We start from the raw sequence: 20,000 nt of genomic DNA on the forward strand, positions 1-20,000 counted from the left end.
AAAACACTTTTGGGACAGCGCAAAGAAGTCAAGGATTGCCCTTACCAATTCTTAACCCTTTTCATACCCCATTGTACGAAAAGTATCTTTAATTCGCGTTTTGTTTCATGCACAATCTCGTTCCATCTAATAAATAATGTTACTATGCAGTTCTGTTCGTGCGTCCTGATTGATTAACTACATAGGAGGTAGTAGCCAAAGAGAACAGGATGATTGCATTAACCGTAATCGTTTCTGGGAGTTATTTTTTTTGGTCCGTTGGCTATTCGGCTGTCGTATTGTTTTCTGAATAAAATATTTTCCTCAGTTTCAGTAACGGTGGTGGGTAACCATATATTGAATATTAGTAGAAAGTCGCAGCATTTGGTCATGCCAAAGTTAAATAAGATTCAGCTTATTTTTAGTTTTTTTTTTCAGATGTCGACTATCTCACCCACGCCCTTCACTTCATTGCGGAGCAATAAAAAACATAGTGATGGCTCATTTAGTTTAATTATCCACATTTATTTTAAATTTTACGTAAACCCTAGAAACGCGAAGAAGTTGTTTAGTTTTAAATTCTGTTGTCCCGGAAGCAAGGTCGGCGCGCTATTTATTCTTCCCATTTTATTTACTTCCCATTTCCGTTTGATTCCTCTTTTTTTAGCTAATATTTGTTTGGGAGATAACAAGTTTCCAGTGTCAAAATAATCTGATGAAAACGGTTCGTTGTCCACTCATATTAAAAAAAAACTAGACGCTCCATTGGCGTACACTGGGTTGCCTGTGGTACGTGTTACTCAAAACAGAAGGGACTGCAGTGTTCCAGTCAATTTTTCAAGTCGGGGGTCATTGAGACCATTTAAGGGGTCACCCAGAAGTCGTACCAGCAGAGGCTCTTTGGCTCACTAGTTCATACGACGAAACAGATCTTTTTCTGAGGTTTAAAACCTGGCTACCAGTCTATTAATCATTTGTCAGAAAGAAAAAAATTCCGGTCATCTTTAGAAAAAATAGACACGCATCGCGTACGTGTGGTAGTGCAGTAACACAGCGCTTTATACCATATTGTCAACTGAGCTGCGTTTTGTCTTCCAGGATATTCAAGTTCAATATATAGCTCTAATAGTACACAATATTGTTTTAGTGATGAAATGGTATATGAAATGAATCATATATGAACTGCGGATATGAAATCAAGTGAAGCTATGATCTTCGCAGTTATGAGCGCAATTTTTGCAATTGCGTAGAGAAGCCTGATAAATTCAGGACTTCAACGGGGTTTGAACCCGTGACCTCGCGATTCCGGTGCGACGCTCTAACCAACTGAGCTATGAAGCCACTGACGTTGGGAGCTGGTCATATGTGGGTTCTAATGGTCCCGTGAGGAATGAATCAGTGATGAAATGGTATATGAAATGAATCATATATGAACTGCGGGTATGAAATCAAGTGAAGCTATGATCTTCGCAGTTATGAGCGCAATTTTTGCAATTGCGTAGAGAAGCCTGATAAATTCAGGACTTCAACGGGGTTTGAACCCGTGACCTCGCGATTCCGGTGCGACGCTCTAACCAACTGAGCTATGAAGCCCTGAGTTTGAACCCCGTTGAAGTCCTGAATTTATCAGGCTTCTCTACGCAATTGCAAAAATTGCGCTCATAACTGCGAAGATCATAGCTTCACTTGATTTCATATCCGCAGTTCATATATGATTCATTTCATATACCATTTCATCACTGATTCATTCCTCACGGGACCATTAGAACCCACATATGACCAGCTCCCAACGTCAGTGGCTTCATAGCTCAGTTGGTTAGAGCGTCGCACCGGAATCGCGAGGTCACGGGTTCAAACCCCGTTGAAGTCCTGAATTTATCAGGCTTCTCTACGCAATTGCAAAAATTGCGCTCATAACTGCGAAGATCATAGCTTCACTTGATTTCATATCCGCAGTTCATATATGATTCATTTCATATACCATTTCATCACTGATTCATTCCTCACGGGACCATTAGAACCCACATATGACCAGCTCCCAACGTCAGTGGCTTCATAGCTCAGTTGGTTAGAGCGTCGCACCGGAATCGCGAGGTCACGGGTTCAAACCCCGTTGAAGTCCTGAATTTATCAGGCTTCTCTACGCAATTGCAAAAATTGCGCTCATAACTGCGAAGATCATAGCTTCACTTGATTTCATATCCGCAGTTCATATATGATTCATTTCATATACCATTTCATCACTGATTCATTCCTCACGGAACCATTAGAACCCACATATGACCAGCTCCCAACGTCAGTGGCTTCATAGCTCAGTTGGTTAGAGCGTCGCACCGGAATCGCGAGGTCACGGGTTCAAACCCCGTTGAAGTCCTGAATTTATCAGGCTTCTCTACGCAATTGCAAAAATTGCGCTCATAACTGCGAAGATCATAGTTTCACTTGATTTCACTTGAATATTGTTTTGGTATTGTATATGGTAAGAGTCTTAGGTAAATAGCCCCCTGAGAAGATATGTGGTTTAATACTAGCAAATTACTAAACCCAGAAAGATTGAAGAAAATAAAAGGGAATCCAAAAACATTGGCTTCTAGGCTGACATGTTGATCATTTCCAAGTTTCCTCACAACTTCGTTTCACCACAAGTTTAAGCGTACACTCTGAGCGTCTGACAGCTTTGTAATACAACTTTCACTCACCTTCCTGTCCGGCGGGGTTAGTATCTGGATGGGTAACCTAAAAAATATGTCACTTCATAACAGAAGCATAAGGCCGAAAATTCTATTTTAACGCCCAAAAATGCGAACTAAGCAGGGTACAGATTTTATTAGCTTGCTTTATGCAAAACAAATATTGATGCAAAAGTAAATAGATATTGATAAACAGTTTTTAGGAAGAGAAGAAGGAAGTTTCCAGGACGGTCGATCGAGAATAAAATAAACATTTACGACATCAAAACAACATTAATTTTAAACCGCGAATATGAAAAGTTACCATCAGCAAAAAAAACACTTTGCGACATTTTTGCAACGTTCAAATTTGTTATTGTACTTTTGGCTGCGCAAGTAAATCGCAAAATCGAAAGTGACATCGAATTCAGCGGGCGCCGTGGTCAAGTTACCGCAGCGTGTTTACTCGCGAAACAGTGAAACATCTGTGTCAAATGATGGCAAGATACCGGTTTTTTGTTTTTGTTAGTTTTCTGTTTCTTTCAAGTTTGACAAGAAATGTGCAAATTCAACACAAAGATCATAATTGCCCAAGTTTTGAGGTTGACTATTGTTTCTGCAAAGTCAAAAATTTACTCTCCAAGACGAGGTTAATTATCACCAGGTAATTCCATCGTTTTGGGAATAGCAGCTACTTTATTATTCATCAGCGTCACAATTTTTGCTGATTTTGGGGCTCATTTTGTTGAAACTCAAGCACGCTTCCAACAGATCCTCCCGTATCACCTTTCAACACACGTATTCAAATTTGTTAACTCAAAAATTACACAACATCTGTTAACTCTGGTTAAATTCACAAAAGGTGGAAATCTCACAAAAATCTTTTCCAGCGAAATATTTATTGAAACAAACAACATATTTACTATTAGAGGGAAAAAACCCTTCCCATTTCAATTGCAAACGAGACACACAATCGGTGTCACAAAGCATATGCAGTTAAATACATTTCTGACAGTTCACATCAAACCCTTTTCGAACGAACCTTGACCGTAAATAATGAAGCACAAATGAGACAACAAGCTTTCATTCAAATAATTCAGTTTTCACTATCACATTTCCATTTTTTTTTACCTTTGAAGAGTTGAGTACAAAATAAATGTAACTTGCCAGACAATTTTGTCAGTGAACACTGTAATACATTTAAGGCCTTCGATTCCTTCGATGTTTGTTAAATCGATAAAAGAATTGCCATTTGATTTCAGTGTTGTATATAATACCAAGTTAGTAAAATATTAGAAACAAAGCTCACTTCATGCAATTGACGTTCCATTCTTGAGCTCCATGAGGGTATATTTTGTTTAAATATCCACTAAAACGCCATTCGCGTTACAATGACTTTCGACACCAATGAAGGTAAACAAGAATTAGTGAAATTTCCAATTATTACCTGAAGACTGTGCAGAGTTGAGTACAAATAAAATACAAATAGCCAGACAACAGAGATCACAGATCCAATTAAGGTGTTCGATTCCTTTTCTGTCTTTGTTGAACCCATAAGTTACCAGAGAATTTTCCATGTGGTTTCAGTGTAATACATAACAGCACACTTGGTAAAATATTAGAAATAGAACTCACTTTGATTTCGGCTCGACGGGGGATAGATTGTTGTCGAAGTCCATTACTCGTCGCTTTTAAGATTCCACATATTTATTTTTCCCCGCCTGTCTTGTTTATCCAATTGACTTTCGATTATTGAGCTCCATAAGGGTATATTTTGTTTAAAGATCCACTAAAACGCCATTCGCGCTACAAGACTCTCGACACCATTGCAAGTTGAATATTCTACTGTGTCCACCAGAGAAATCTACACATTTCCAATACCCTCTCGATCCTAAGAAAATACGCGCAGAAGGCTCTATGCACAAAGACACCACTTAGCAGGGGAGTGACAGGCAAGACTTTTACCGAAACGGAAAAAAAGAAGAAAAGAAAAGAAAACGACGAAATGTTACCCATTTTCCGACTGGGAAACCCAGTAATTAAATTAGCTTTTATGCATTACTTGGCTGTGCAGCCAGACCACCAATTAATTCGCCCTTGTCACACGGCGGCCATATTGTCCCGGGAGACCAAAAAAGCTTTGTTTTACCACGCCAAGCCTCACCCCCATGGTTTCCACTGCGAGGCTTGGCGTTGTAAAACAAAGCTTTTTGGTCTCCCGGGACAATATGGCCGCCTTGTGACAAGGGCGAATGGAGTGGTGCCTAAGACAGACCGTCTTTGTAAGGGAAAATGGAAGTCCAATGGAGAGATTTTGCATCGCGTTTCAGTGAAACGGAAAACTGATGGCAGCCTTGATTCGACAAATTGCTCGAAATATGTAAACAGCAGACAGCAAAATGAGCCAAAATCAAACAGCCTCACGTTTGCCGTTTACCCAAAACGGGATGGTAAATCTCAAATGCTAACGAAGTTGATTTTGTAAGAACTCAGTTATAATTCAACTCGTTTTGTCTTATTTATGAAAAAAAACCAACTAATTGTTTTATAATCAATGGACATCTGTCCTGTATTGTGTCTTTTATAAACTAATCCAGGTCAAAACCAATTTGCAACATGCAAACGAGCGTGGACGAAGATCGGTTGCTTTAAAGACAAGGTCAAGCCATCGCGCCCACTTCCGGAAATGCTTCTAAACGACAGAGATAGATTCAGTAAATACCACCAGCCAGGTTACCGACTAAATTGGAACAAATGGAGCCAGTCCCAACACAGGTGAAGCGAATACTTACGTCAACGTGGTACAGTGATTTATACGCTTGTCTTAAGATTGGGAGTTCCCGAGTTCAAGACCTGTTTTGTTCGGGCAGGTACAAAAGTCGAATCGCTCACCTCGGATCGATCGGAAAACGGTTTTGTAGGCTAAAACTATTTGCGCCGATTTCACCATGATTAACTTAAAGATTAGGGCTAGGGTGATTTCTTTAGGGCCTTATCATTTTTTTTACGTCGATCTGAGGTGAGCGATCTGAGTTGATCCGGAATAACTTTTGCACCTACCTGTTTTGATCACTGGTTGAATTTGATCCTGGTGGTCAATGCTTTAATTTCTAGGCTACACTTGAACAGCCAGCAAGTACGCCTCTGTCCAGTAGAGAATGCTTAAGTTCTCATTCTGGCCTGGGTTGCTCGAAGCATGGTTAGCGCTAAAACCTATAGGTCTTGATACCTCTTAACTAACGGTTAACGTTAAGCAGGCTTCGAGCAACCTGCCCCTGTTCTGTTGTTTAATTGGTGTGTTTCACTACCCCTGCAAAGTTCCTATTGGAAGCGCTCAATTAATTATGTATGTGTATGATGGCTCACCTTTTTGAGATCATAGCCTCTTGCACATCTCAGACGTTTCGTTAATATAAGGACAGTTAGGCCACCGCTGCTCATTTATGATAACATCATAGAATAACAGGGTGCACATCAATAAGAATCATATTAGTCCTCATGATCATGAAAAGGGTTCAATACACGGCTAAAAAGCCCTTGAAAAACGCCCAAAATAGGGTAGTAGAAAATTGAACATATTACTGAAAAAGAGGGGTTTTTTTACAACCTACCATTTCCTGTCCATTAAGGATGCAATCACTTCATCTGATACTGTTTGAGTTAGGTTCTGGCCAGTTAGCGTTAAGTTGAGAGGGGCGCGGCCTTTTGTGACGTCTACGATAATTGCCTTGAATCTTTTTATCTCGATGAAAAATATTACTAACCATCGTCTAAGGTTGAGTAAATCGATCACTTATCCAAATGCCCTTGCGCTCTCTAAGAAGTCGCAAACCCTTCGATGGCTTACAAGTGACAAATGACTGTCTAGATACTCAACCCCTCCAACATGCTGCCAACTAAAACTAACTTTTGTCTGTCTATTCATTTCTTTACCCGTTTTCCATCAGTCTTGCCTGTCGATGTGCTGAAAAAGCTCTTCAGAAAGGGTACAGAGTTTTTGGCTTGCAATTTTATGGAGAGTGTTGGAGCGGACCTTTTGCGGAGTTCAACTACTCGCGGGACGGAAAGTCTGATAACTGCATCATGAACCTTCAGGCTCCAACCGCTTGCGTTAAAGATGACCCAAAGGAATGCGTGGGCCAAAAGAATACAAACTACATTTACATGCTGACAGCAAGTAAGGAAATCACAATAGACACGGAAAGTCACCTATAATTATTTCTGTAGCTTTCCATAGTAAAGAGGTTCTTAGCTGATACGTCCTCCGACATAAATGGCATTAATTACTCACGCCTTGTCGAACAAATTGTTACTAATTACCAACCGATTCACTCCGAAGTTTTGTTAATTGGATTTCGGATAATACCATCTTCTACTCAACTGTGTACCTTTATAACCTGCGATCAGGCGTACTTTTCTTTCCCCAAGATGATAAGTAGGGAGGGAGGTCATGATCGCAGGTTAGTACCTTTTCTGCTTTGTGGTTTTCGGCCTTCTGCTTCATTACTAAGCTGAAATGAAAGTTTGGAACGGTTAGCACAAACTGGATATTGGTTTACACCAATAAACCAGCCATGAAATCGTGTAATAACTTTCTTATCATTAAAATATCAGTACTTGACCAGATTTTTAGAACCATGAGTAGGCATAGTTTTAAAGTTGGCTTTCCTGTGAGCCCGAAAAGGCTTCTGAGCTTTGAAGAAAAGGGTCACCGTATCCCATCACTCATATATGCCACTCTAACGACTTTCTCTCTTTCTCAATCATAAACGCAGTCGAAGCCTATCAAAACACGGGTTTCGTTTTCATAACACATTTAATCAGGTTTTCTTCTCTTTCTAGATCCAGGTCCCCAGAGTCCGGATGTCGACGGCGGCTTTACAGAATGGTCTGACTGGAGCGAGTGCAGTAAGACTTGTGGAGGCGGCACCAAGTCACGTGAGAGAGAGTGCACCAACCCAACCCCCCAGGGAATTGGCAGGCCTTGTAAGGGAGACACTGAGGAAACGACGCAATGCAACATGCAGAAATGCCTAGGTAAAATGGGAAAAATTAATTAGTTAATTAATCCCACAAATGCGCTGTGCTGCGCTATACCAGTCTTTTCTTCGCGTTAAAAAAAATGCAAAAAAACGTGAATGTATTGCTTTGGCTAAGCGAACAATTCATATTCCTTCTCGGGAAAAGTTGGCCAATCAGGGAGCGTAGTGAACTTTATAAAAAGCATAAATATCAACCTTTGCCGCAAAAACCACCTAAAGGAAAGAAAAGGAAAGGAACTTTATTTAAATGTTTAGTCGTTCTAGCGTTGGAGCACTAATTGGGGACACCGTAAACTGAAATTAACATTTAACGCAAATCAAGTCAAGTGTTGGTTTATGAAATGAGGGGAACACCGGAGTGCCCGGAGAAAAGCCTTTCGGTGGAGAATAGAGAACCAACAAACTCAACCCACATGACATGACACATGATGCCGAGTCTGGGAATCGAACGCTGGCCACATTGGCGAGAAGCGAGTGCTTTCACCACTGCGCCATCCCTACACCCCATGCAACTATTCTTAACCCAAATCGGATTCGCAGGCGCTTTTAGGAATTTACACACAACTGGCCACTCCAAATAAACCGTATAATAATATACATGAAAAAATCACTTGATTCTGATTGGCTGAGAAAAGTGCAGGTGAAGTGTAACACAGTGCAAAAAGTTTAATACCAATGCAAATTACACATCAAAATTCTGGATTATGATTGGGTAATAAACAATAGGGTTTGGTCAGAACCAATCAAATCTTTTGTTTTTAAATCAAGCGCGCGCCCTGGATGGCGCAATTATGGGGCAATTTTTTCCTGATACGTGATACGCGTGCGTTTCTTCTGCTTAAGGACGGTGCCTACTAATTCAAAGGTATTTTTGCCCGGTTTACTGAATATGCGGGAAAAGCAGATCTAAACAAGTATTATTGAAATCCAAAAAGAAAACTGGGGGTAACCACGCATTTTTCGAAGATAATTAATCAACAATATTTGTAAAAAGCTTTAAATATAAAGAAATGTATGGCGTTCCTTTCCAAATTGAAGCTCGAGATGCGCAGAACCTATGCGCAATAACAATAGTAGGCACCGTCCTTAACCATCTCGAATTTTTTTCATGTATATTAATAAGTACGTGTAATCATATGATTTCGAGTTTAATTTGGAATAAATAAGCACTTGTAATTTTTTTCAAAGACAACAAATTGCACTCGCTATATTGGCTCGTGCAATTTTGGTTGTCTTTGAAAAAATACTCTTGCTTATTTATTCCAAATGGCATTCGAAATCGTGTGATTACCTACCTATACATATTCCACAGTCAACAGGTTTGCGAATTCGTATTTCCTTTGAAAGTGCCCAGTGCAGTCCGTGCGACAAGGAATACCGATAGCTCTTACAAACCGAGTACTTGAGCCGCACTACAATTGATCGCCCGTTAGAGGCGAGATGATTAGTATAAAAATCGGAGAGATACCACTATCCTGACACGCGAAATGTTCTCTTCTGGTTGCCGTCCGCGTCTTAAAAACGCGCGTGCATAAGCTCTCTAAGGTACAAAACGTCCATCCAGTAAGTCCCACAATGCAACACTCCTACCAGTCTCGACAAAGATTTGTGAGGGGGTAATTGCTTCGAACTTTGATTGGTTCATACGTACACACTTAGCTGACGGCTTTTCAGGGACAATGAGACACAGTCAATGAAACAACTACAAACTGTTAATCAAATTCAGCAAGTGGAAAGAATCCGCGATCACAAGGGAAGCTCCCTATCGCAAATACTCTTTTTTTTCTTTGGCCATTTCAGTTTTATCAGAAATAACACAAACAGCGGTGACAAACATCAGATATAAACGCATACTTTAAATTATCTTTTACTTGACGTTTCGTACGCTTCTGCAAACATCTTCCGAAGTGACGGTTAATACAAAAATGGAGTTTAAATATACAGGATCACTAACTTATACACTACTAACTATTTTAACAACTATTTTAATAGTCACTTAAAAGTAAGAGTAGAGGTGACAAAAACAGCTTTTCGCTGCTGACCTTAAATGAATATGTCGGCAGCGAAAAGCTGTGTCTTTATTAGTTTTTGTCACCTCTATTGTTACTTAATAGTTAATAGTTAATAAGTTAGTGATCCTGTATATTTAAACTCCAATTTTGTATTAACCGTCACTTTGGAAGCTCCCTAACTACTGGACCGCATTGTCCCCGTTTTACACGTACCCAATCGAAAACTGCCTTCATGGGGTGTGTGTTAGCTAATCAGCCGAGTCTATATTAAATACTTTTTTTGTGAATTAGGATGTGAGAAAAAGATGGATGTGGTCATTGTTGTTGACACCTCGAGCAGTGTAGGGAAAGTGAATTTCGAAGTGGTGAAAACGTTTATTGGGAACCTCGTTGAACAGATGCCCATCTCTTCCCGCATGTCACATGTTGCTATCGTTAGCTACAATCACAGGGCCTTCAAGAACTGGGACTTCCTGTCCAACAATGCACAGTACCTCCCCTCCCTCCAGGAAGCCGTAAGTAAACTCAAGTACAGACCGGGAGGAACTAGGACCGACAGAGCGATGAGTAAGGCCTCTGAATTGTTTAGCCCAGACGAAGGCGCGCGACGTGATGTTCCACACGTTCTTATAGTAATTACAGATGGAAAAACAAGCCGCAACTCAAAACCATACTCACAGGTTTTGAAGCCTTTGAAGGTAATGACACATTAGGGATATTAACAATCGAATTTTACTGCAAATATCAAGCTGAAATAGGCCACTTTGGAAAATACCATAATACTCTTTGTCTGTTCCCCCAAATTTTGCATAAGCGATTGTTTCCAGTTTCTCTTGGGACTTACAATGGTCCCAAGAGAAAACAAAAACAATGCTCACGCGAAATTTGGGGGGACAAACAGAGAGTATTATGGTATTTTCCAAAGTGGCCTATTAAATTTGTGTTTCGTCAAAAATGAAATTCATTCGACTTTAGTTCATGTCTGGAATCTACAGATATCAAGCAAATTCTCATAAATGAAAGACAAGACAGTTAGAATAAGGGAATAATAAAAATAATAATAAAATTAATAATTCGGGGCTCGGTAAATATATCCACCACTTTGACCTACGCTGAGGTGAATAATTGTTTCAGTAGATACCACACAAGAAGAATCAAAGGCGGACCAAAAAAAATTTAGTTTTGTAAAATGTGGTCGGAAATTTCAAATCTCACGCGCTGGTTACACAGAAGTGCCTACGAGTCAGCAAATCATCGCACAAGGAGAGTTCACCTAAACAAACAAACAAACAAACAAACAAAACAAAAGCTTTATTTTCCCTTGTGTATTCACTTATGTGGTATATACTAAATAAACTTTATTTATTACACATAACATGAGAATTTTATTTCCTAAAGCTCATTTGTACAAATCTATACGCTTTATTTTCACATGTGAAAAATGCCTATACAGCCAATCAGAATGGTGTACAGCTCTTTCATGTGTTGAAGTATAACCAATCAACGATAGCGTTAAGGCCTTTCCAAGCCAATTATCCGTGCATCTCGTGCAAAATCGTACATTGTTCTTGAACTAAATTAAATTTGCATTAGTTTCTATTGTTAGTGAGTTTTTGTTTCTATTTTGCGTTCAGTCAACTATTTCAATGAAACTTCTCGTCTTATGTTTATGTTTATGTTGTACGGGGTTGTATTCACTCGTTGTTTGTGTCAAAACCCTCACCTCGCTCGTTCGGGTTTTTAACACAAACAACTCTTGAATAAAACCCCGTACGCCACACTTTCTATGGCGTTAACTATATTTAAGTCTCAACTGTATCTAGCGCTGAGGAACTAATCGAAGACACAATACAGAAATCAATTCAAACGACTATTATCGTATGTTGGTTATTGAGGAGAGGGGAAAACCGGGGTTTACCCAGAAAAAAGCCCCTCGAAGCAAAGTGGAGATTCACATGTGACGCACGGTCCTCTGGGAATCGAACCCGCAGGCTTAACCCGCGGGCCACATTGGTTTGAGGCGAGTGCTTCTGTTTGACGTTGACGGCTGGCTGAGTTGCCGGGTTAAGCATTGTACTAATGTGTAGGTCGAGGGATCAAAACTCTGGCCGGACCAACACTCAGGGTCTTTTAATAACTGAGGGGAAAATGCTGTCTTTGTAATGACATCCGCAAATGGTTAGACTCTCTAGTCTTCTCGAATAAGGACTATCAACCGTAGGCCCCGTCTCACAACCCTTCAATGTTCATAATCCTGTGGTACGTAAAAGAACCCACACAATATTCGCAAAGAGTAGGGCACGGAATTTCTGGCATTGTTGCCTGTCCTCGGTCTGTGGTATATCACGGCTGGGAAGGTAAATGCTGGGAGATATTAGCTACGACAAGCTACTCTAAAATCCGAGAGTAAAGAAAGATATATGATGTGATACGATATGATGATGTGACGCTTGCCGTTTGTCGCGTAAACGCAGCTATAAATCTTTAAATTGTTTAATCTCGTTGAATGGCATAACATCCACCTATCGCTAGGTGCGCAAGGGAGGGGAAAACTAAAAACTCAGATCGGCTAACTCAACAGGGGCTTTACAAATAGTGTACTTGAATAGGCAAAATATGCGAAGTTTTCTTTCAGCTGAAGAGAAATGATGCTTTTGAGATCACTTCTGCAAATAGTTACTAGTGTTCTTTTATAGAAAAAGACGACAAATATTAGTCCGCTCACAACACTTCACTACAGTAGGGAGTTTAAGAACTGACAACGGCTAAGGAAAAATGTCATGGCAAAAAATATAACTTTGTCTTTTGTTAAGTATTTCGCTGTTATCCCATGTTACTCGCGTTGTACCTTGTGGGCGAAAAATCCTATAACTGAATTCCTGGCGAGCGAACAGTTTGGAAGTAAGAAGAGAAGAGTGTAAGTTCATTGAGAACTTACACGCTGCATGCATGATGTAAGATGGACGTTCTGTACAATTAGTACCCAGTGTCTTTATCTTCACCTTCCTCATTCCTAGTATCCAGTAAGATCGCCAAATTGTCCCTCCGACTTCCCTCCACTCGTAAAAATAAAGATAACCCTAACCTCAAAACAACTTTAATCCTCTGTGTTGTTGTAAATAGGTAGTTGGCTTTAGTCTTGATGGAGACACTTTGTGATGTTTATCTAACGGAGTCTGCATCTGACTCTCTGGTCTTTGTCTCTCTTTGACTCTCTGGTCTCTCTGGTATTCGCTCTGACGAAGGTCTATCGCTCGGAAACGTTAGCAGTTCGCCAATCTTTCTTACGGTGGTTCATTTATCTCTGTCATCTCGTTTAATGAAACCAAATTTGTCTCGCTTCCCACAGACGCACTACCGCAGTTTCTATATTCCGTATTGGGCGGAATATATTTTCTCCCAACGCCGTCAATATAATGTGGTATTGCCGTCTCAAATCGCAATTAGTTTTGTATCGCGATCCATCATTTATAAGGATAAATAAAACTGTAAACTAATCAACCCGCGCCTGATCGAAATTTCAATTCTTTCTACCTGCGAAACGTATTTGTTTGCGTACGTCAGCAACCCAATTCAGTGCAACGACGTCAATTTCAACATTAGAACCAATCACAGGCCGCAAAAGTGAGACAGACGGCAATACCACGAAATATTGACGGTTTTCGCATAGGCAAAACTATAAGAAGATCGCGATACATACTAAAACAGTGAGATAATATAGCACAAAAAGATGATTTTAATTCATTTATTTCTGCAAAGATTACAACAATTTCGGACACAAATTAGCGCGCGAATTCCTCGGAGGTGAATAGCAATGGATATCCGGAGTTTGAGTAGCCAATCAGCTCGCGCGTTCAACGCTATGCACTGTTTTGGTATATACTAAATATTACTTTGTCTATTTGTTGCCACCAGGAAAAGAATGTAAAAATCATTGCAGTTGGCGTTGGCCCGATGGTAGACAAGAACGAGTTGACAAAAATTGCTTACGGCAACAGCAAAAACGTTCTACATGTGGACAAGTTTGATGATCTCAACACGAGGATAGACGACATTACTGCAAAATATTGCGTCGCAAGAAAGCCACTTGACATGAGTAAATTGATGACAAATAACTGATTGTGAGGTAAGTAGACTAAGTACAAATTTGTAGAATTGAACAAAACAGTGCAATTACCTTCCTTAATTCGTGTTTTTTTTTTTGGGAAAATTCCCCGCCAATGAGAAGCGAAATCAAAACGGATAACGTCTTGTGGGTATGCGTTTGCCCTCTCTTAACGACGCCATAATTTGCGACCAGTTTTCATACTGTGCCACCAAATGACTAAATTCCACAAATCTTTTTCCAGTTTCAATTTAAACAACAGCACTGCCTAATCCCCCCCCCTCCCTCCCCTTCCCCACGTCTTTGAAGTTCAGCGAAAAAGAGGTGTATTATGGGATTTGTGCAGGTAGTGAATGCCGGGTGGTATCGAAAACAAAGACCCAACACCTAATAAGACTTCAAAAACGAAGACCCACTCGAAAACTGACGTACAATTAAGTTTAATTTAAATGTTATTTTTGAAGGGTTAGTCCTAAGCAGATCTAAGGGGCCGATTACATGAGCTGGGCTGGCCCTGTTAGGCGGGCCGGCTCGTTTAGCAGAGATCCAGGCACGTCTGAGAAACACACTAGCCGGGATCCCGGCTAACCGGGATGAGATTTTTTCATGTAATCAGCCAGGTTAGCCGGGCCAGCGATTTCTAACCACATTACTCCACTTTAGAGCAAAATGGCCCACGGAATAGTCGTATTTTATGTTTAAATATAAGATGTATAAGATAGCAAGTCTTGAAGCTTCGTTTTGTTGTTCTCATCCTTTTTCACACGACATCGGACTGCGAACCGGGTATAAAACGCGGACTAGGCATAAAACACGGACTAGGCATAAAACACGGACTGCGGACCGGGTATAAAACACGGACTACGGACCGGGTATAAAACACGGACTGCGGACCAGGTATAAAACACGGACTGCGGACCGGGTATAAAACACGGACTGCGGACCGGGTATAAAACACGGACTGCGGACCGGGTATAAAACACGGACTGCGGACTGGGTATAAAACACGGACTGCGGACCGGGTATAAAACACGGACTACGGACCGGGTATAAAACATGGACTACGGACCGGGTATAGAACACGGACTGCGGACCGGGTATAAAACACGGACTACGGACCGGGTATAAAACACGGACTGCGCACAGGGTATAAAACACGGACCCTGGACCTGGTATAAAACACGGACTGCGGACCGGGTATAAAACACGGACTGCGCACAGGGTATAAAACGCGGACTAGGTATAAAACACGAACTGCAGACCGGGTATAAAACACGGACTGCGGACCGGGTATAAAACACGGACTACGGACCGGGTATAAAACATGGACTGTGGACCGGGTATAAAACGCGGACTACTGTAGGTATAAAACACGGACGGCGGACAGGGTATAAAACGCGGACTAGATATAAAACACGGACTGCTGACCGGGTATAAAACACGAACTAAGCATAAAACATGGACTGCGGACCGGGTATAAAACACGGACTACGGACCGGGTATAAAACTCGAACTACGGACCGGGTATAAAACACGGACTGCGGACCGGGTATAAAACACGGACTACTGTAGGTATAAAACACGGACTGCGGACAGGGTATAAAACGCTGACTAGGCATAAAACTCGGACTGCGGACCGGGTATAAAACGCGGACTAGTTATAAAGCACAAACCGCGAAAACACGGACTAGGCATAAAACACGGACTGCGGACCAGGTATAAAACACGGACTGCAGACCTGTAATAAAACACGGACTGCGGGCAGGGTATAAAACACGGACTACGGACCGGGTATAAAACACGGACTGCGGACCGGGTATAAAACGCGGACTACTGTAGGTATAAAACACGGACTGCGGACAGGGTATAAAACGCGGACTAGGTATAAAACACGGACTAGGCATAAAACACGGACTGCGGACCGGGTATAAAACGCGGACTAAGTATAAAACACGGACTGCGGACCGGGTATAAAACGAGCACTAGTCATAAAGCACGGACTAGGACCGGGTATAAAACATGGACTGCGGACCGGGTATAAAACGCAGACTGCGGAAGGGGTATAAAACGCGGACTAGGCATAAAAAACGGACTGCGGGCCAGGTATAAAACGCGGACTACCAACCGGGTATAAAACACGGACTGCAGACTGGGTATAAAACGCGGACTAGGCATAAAACACGGACTGCAGACCAGGTATAAAACACAGACTAGGTATAAAACGCAGACTGCAGAAGGGGTATAAAACGCGGACTAGGCATAAAACACCGACTGCGGACTGGGTATAAAACGCAGACTAGGCATAAAACACGGACTGCGGACCAGGTATAAAACGCAGACTAGGTATAAAACACGGACTGCGAACCGGGTATGAAACGCGGACTAGGCATAAAACACGGACTGCGGACCGGGTATAAAACGCAGACTAGGTATAAAACACGGACTGCGAACCGGGTATGAAACGCAAACTAGTCATAAAACACGGACTAGACATAAAACACAGACTGCGAACCGGATATAAAACGCGGACTAGGCATAAAACGTGGACTAGGCATTAAACACGGACTAGGCATAAAACATGGATTGCGGACCGGATAGAAAACGTGGACTAGGCATAAAACGTGGACTAGGCATAAAACACGGACTAGGCATAAAACGTGGACTAGGCATAAAACACGGACTGCAGACCGGGTATAAAACGCGAACTACGCATAAACCACGGACTGCGGACCGGGTATAAAACGCGAACTAAGTATAAAACACGGACTGCAGACCGGGTATAAAACGCAAACTAGTCATAAAACACGGACTAGACATAAAACACAGACTGCGAACCGGATATAAAACGCGGAGTAGGCATAAAACGTGGACTAGGCATTAAACACGGACTAGGCATAAAACATGGATTGCGGACCGGATAGAAAACGTGGACTAGGCATAAAACGTGGACTAGGCATAAAACACGGACTAGGCATAAAACGTGGACTAGGCATAAAACACGGACTAGTCATAAAAATCGGACTGCGGACCGCGTATAAAACACGGACTAGTCATAAATCACGGACTGCGGACCGGGTATAAAACGCGGACTAGGTATAAAACACGAACTGTGGACCGGGTATAAAACGCGGACTAGGTATAAAACACGGACTGCGGACAGGGTATAAAACGCGGACTAGGCATAAAACACAGACTGCGGACCAGGTATAAAACGCGGACTACGGACCGGGTATAAAACACAGACTGCGGACCGGGTATAAAACACGGACTGCGGATCGGCTATAAAACACGAACTACGGACCGGGTATAAAACACGAACTGCGGACTGGGTATAAAACGCGGACTAGGCATAAAACACGGACTGCGGACCAGGTATAAAACGCGGACTATGGACCGGGTATAAAACACCTACTGCGGACCGGGTATAAAACAGGCACTGAGGACCGGGTATAAAACACGGACTGCGGACCAGGTATAAAACGCGGACTAGTGTAGGTATAAAACGTGGACTGCGGACAGGGTATAAAACTCGGACTAGGTATAAAACACGGACTGCGGACAGGGTATAAAACGTGGACTACGGACCGGGTATAAAACACGGACTGCGGACCGGGTATAAAACACAAACTAGGCATAAAACAGGGACTGCGGACCGGGTATAAAACGCGGACTAGGCATAAAAAACGGACCGGGTATAAAACACGGACTGCGGACCGGATATAAAACACAAACTACGGATCGGGTATAAAACACATACTGCGGACAGGGTATAAAACACGGACTAGTCATAAAACACGGGCTGCAGACCAGGTAGAAAACACGGACTAAGCATAAAACACAGACTGCGTGCGGACCGGGTATAAAAAGCGAACTAGGCATAAAACACGGACTGCTGACAGGGTATAAAACGCAGACTACTGTAGGTGTAAAACACCGACTGCAGACAGGGTATAAAACGTGGACTAGGCATAAAACACGGACTGCGAACCAGGTATAAAACGCGTACTAAGTATAAAACACGGACTGCGGACCGGATATAAAACACGGACTAGGCATAAAACACGGACTGCAAACGGGGTATAAAACACGGACTAGGCATAAAACACGGACTGCGGACCAGGTATAAAACGTGGACTAGGCATAAAACACGGACTGCGGACCAGGTATAAAACGCGGACTAAGTATAAGACACGGACTGCGGACCGGGTATAAAATGCGGACTAGGCATAAAACACGGACTTCGGACCGGGTATAAAACGAGGACTAGGCATAAAACACGGACTGCGGACCGGGTATAAAATGCGGACTAGGCATAAAACACGGACTGCGGACCGGGTATAAAACGCGGACTAGGCATAAAACACGGACTGCGGACCGGGTATAAAACGCAGACTAGGCATAAAACACAGACTACGGACCGGGTATAACACGCGGACCAGGCATAAAACACGGACTGCGGACCAGGTATAAAACGAGGACTTGGTATAAAACACCGACTGCGGACCGATTATAAAACTCGGACTGCGGACCGGGTATAAGACGGGGACTACTGTAGGTATAAAACACGGACTGCGGACAGGGTATAAAACGCGGACTAAGCAAAAAAAAAAAGGCTGCGGACCGGGTATAAATTACCGACTACTGACTGGGTATAAAACACAGACTGCGGACCGGGTATAAAACACAGACTGCGAACCGGGTATAAAACGCGGACTAAGTATAAAACACGGACTGCGGACCGGGTATAAAACGCGAACTAGGCATAAAACACGGACTGCAGACCGGGTATAAAACGCAGATTAGGCATAAAACACGGACTGCGGACCGGGTATAAAATGCGGACTAGACATAAAACACGGACTGCGGCCCGGGTATAAAACGCGGACTAGGCATAAAACACGGACCGCAGACCGGGTGTAAAACGCGAACTAGGCATAAAACACCGACTAGGCATAAAACACTGACTGCGGACCGGGTATAAAACGCGGACTACGTATAAAACACAGACTGCGGACCGGGTATAAAACGCGGACTAGGCATAAAACATGGACTGTGGACCGGGTATAAAACGCGGACTAGGTATAAAACACGGACTGCGGACCGGGTATAAAACGCGGACTAGGCATAAAACACGGACTGCGGATTAGGTATAAAACGTGGACTAGGCATAAAACATGGACTGCGGACCGGGCTGTCCCGGTGAAGGCGATTACGTGAAGAAATATCAATCCGGCTACCCTGGATCCCGGCATCGTAATGCCTGGACTTCGGCTAACCCGGGCTGAGATTTTTCCATGTAATCGCAAACTTGATTTTTGGTGTGTTTCTCAGACGTGCCGGGATCTCGGCTAAACGAGCCAGCCCGGCTCATGTAATCGGCCCCTTAGATCTGCTCAAGACTAACCCCTCAAAAATAACATTTGAATTAAACTTAATTGTACGTCAGTTTTCGAGTGGGTCGTCGTTTACGAGGTCTTAGATATTCGGTCTTCGTTTTCGATACTACCGTAAATGCAGTCCCAGTTCGATTTCTAATTGTACCAACGGAGTCATCGTTTGTTTGGAAACGCCTTGCAATATGGTTGAAACTTTTCGTTTCATTTGTGTTACAGGTGAACAGGACATTACGCAAATGAAGGGGAAGATGTTTAAAGGGGAATTTAGTTTTACGTTTAAGAGGAAAACCTTGATTTTAGTTGCATGTGAACCACGTCGAAGTTCTCAAGAAGTAATAAAGCACGAAGACGAATACAATAACTGTTGTGATTTCTCATTTCCCTTTGTCCCCAAAAGGGATTTCATCCACCAATATGCTACAGGCGCCAAATTAGAGACTTTCTTCACCTTCCACGTCAGAATACCTGTGTTTGATAATCAACCAGCCATTTCTCCGATGGCTTTGGAGCCTCACCGTTCAAAACTTTTCAAGATTGTAGACAAAAAAACGTAGTTTCCGGATAATAGACCCTTCTTCAAAATGGCAGCAGCGGAATTGAATGAGTTAAAATTTAACGGATACCAGAAGTAAGTTAAAATTACAAACTGATACCAGAAATAGAAAGAGCTTCTTTACTTTACTAACCCTGTAGAGTTTCAGCGTCTTAGGTGTTATGTCAGCTGAGGAAATGTAAGTTGAAATTTGACAAATTTACAGACGTTTGTATGACTGGGGGTTTACGCCATACCCCCAATC

At 42.2% G+C, this 20,000-nt stretch overlaps 1 protein-coding gene across 3 annotated transcripts in view; it reads left to right on the forward strand.

Moving 5' to 3' along the window:
- Positions 1–19,561, forward strand: part of LOC138053649 (collagen alpha-1(XXVIII) chain-like) — a 51,635-nt gene extending 32,074 nt beyond the window's left edge. For all 3 annotated transcript variants that reach the window (XM_068900246.1, XM_068900247.1, XM_068900245.1), the window contains 6 exons: positions 5,246–5,423; positions 6,596–6,825; positions 7,491–7,685; positions 9,994–10,400; positions 13,618–13,828; positions 19,420–19,561. In XM_068900246.1, coding sequence (XP_068756347.1) covers positions 5,246–5,423; positions 6,596–6,825; positions 7,491–7,685; positions 9,994–10,400; positions 13,618–13,821 — 1,214 coding nt within the window. In that variant the 3' untranslated portion in view covers positions 13,822–13,828; positions 19,420–19,561. The remainder of the gene's footprint in view (positions 1–5,245; positions 5,424–6,595; positions 6,826–7,490; positions 7,686–9,993; positions 10,401–13,617; positions 13,829–19,419) is intronic.
- Positions 19,562–20,000: the final 439 nt, after the last annotated feature.

The sequence above is a fragment of the Montipora capricornis genome, chromosome 6 (assembly GCF_036669925.1).
Source record: "Montipora capricornis isolate CH-2021 chromosome 6, ASM3666992v2, whole genome shotgun sequence".
Classification (NCBI taxonomy): domain Eukaryota; kingdom Metazoa; phylum Cnidaria; class Anthozoa; order Scleractinia; family Acroporidae; genus Montipora; species Montipora capricornis.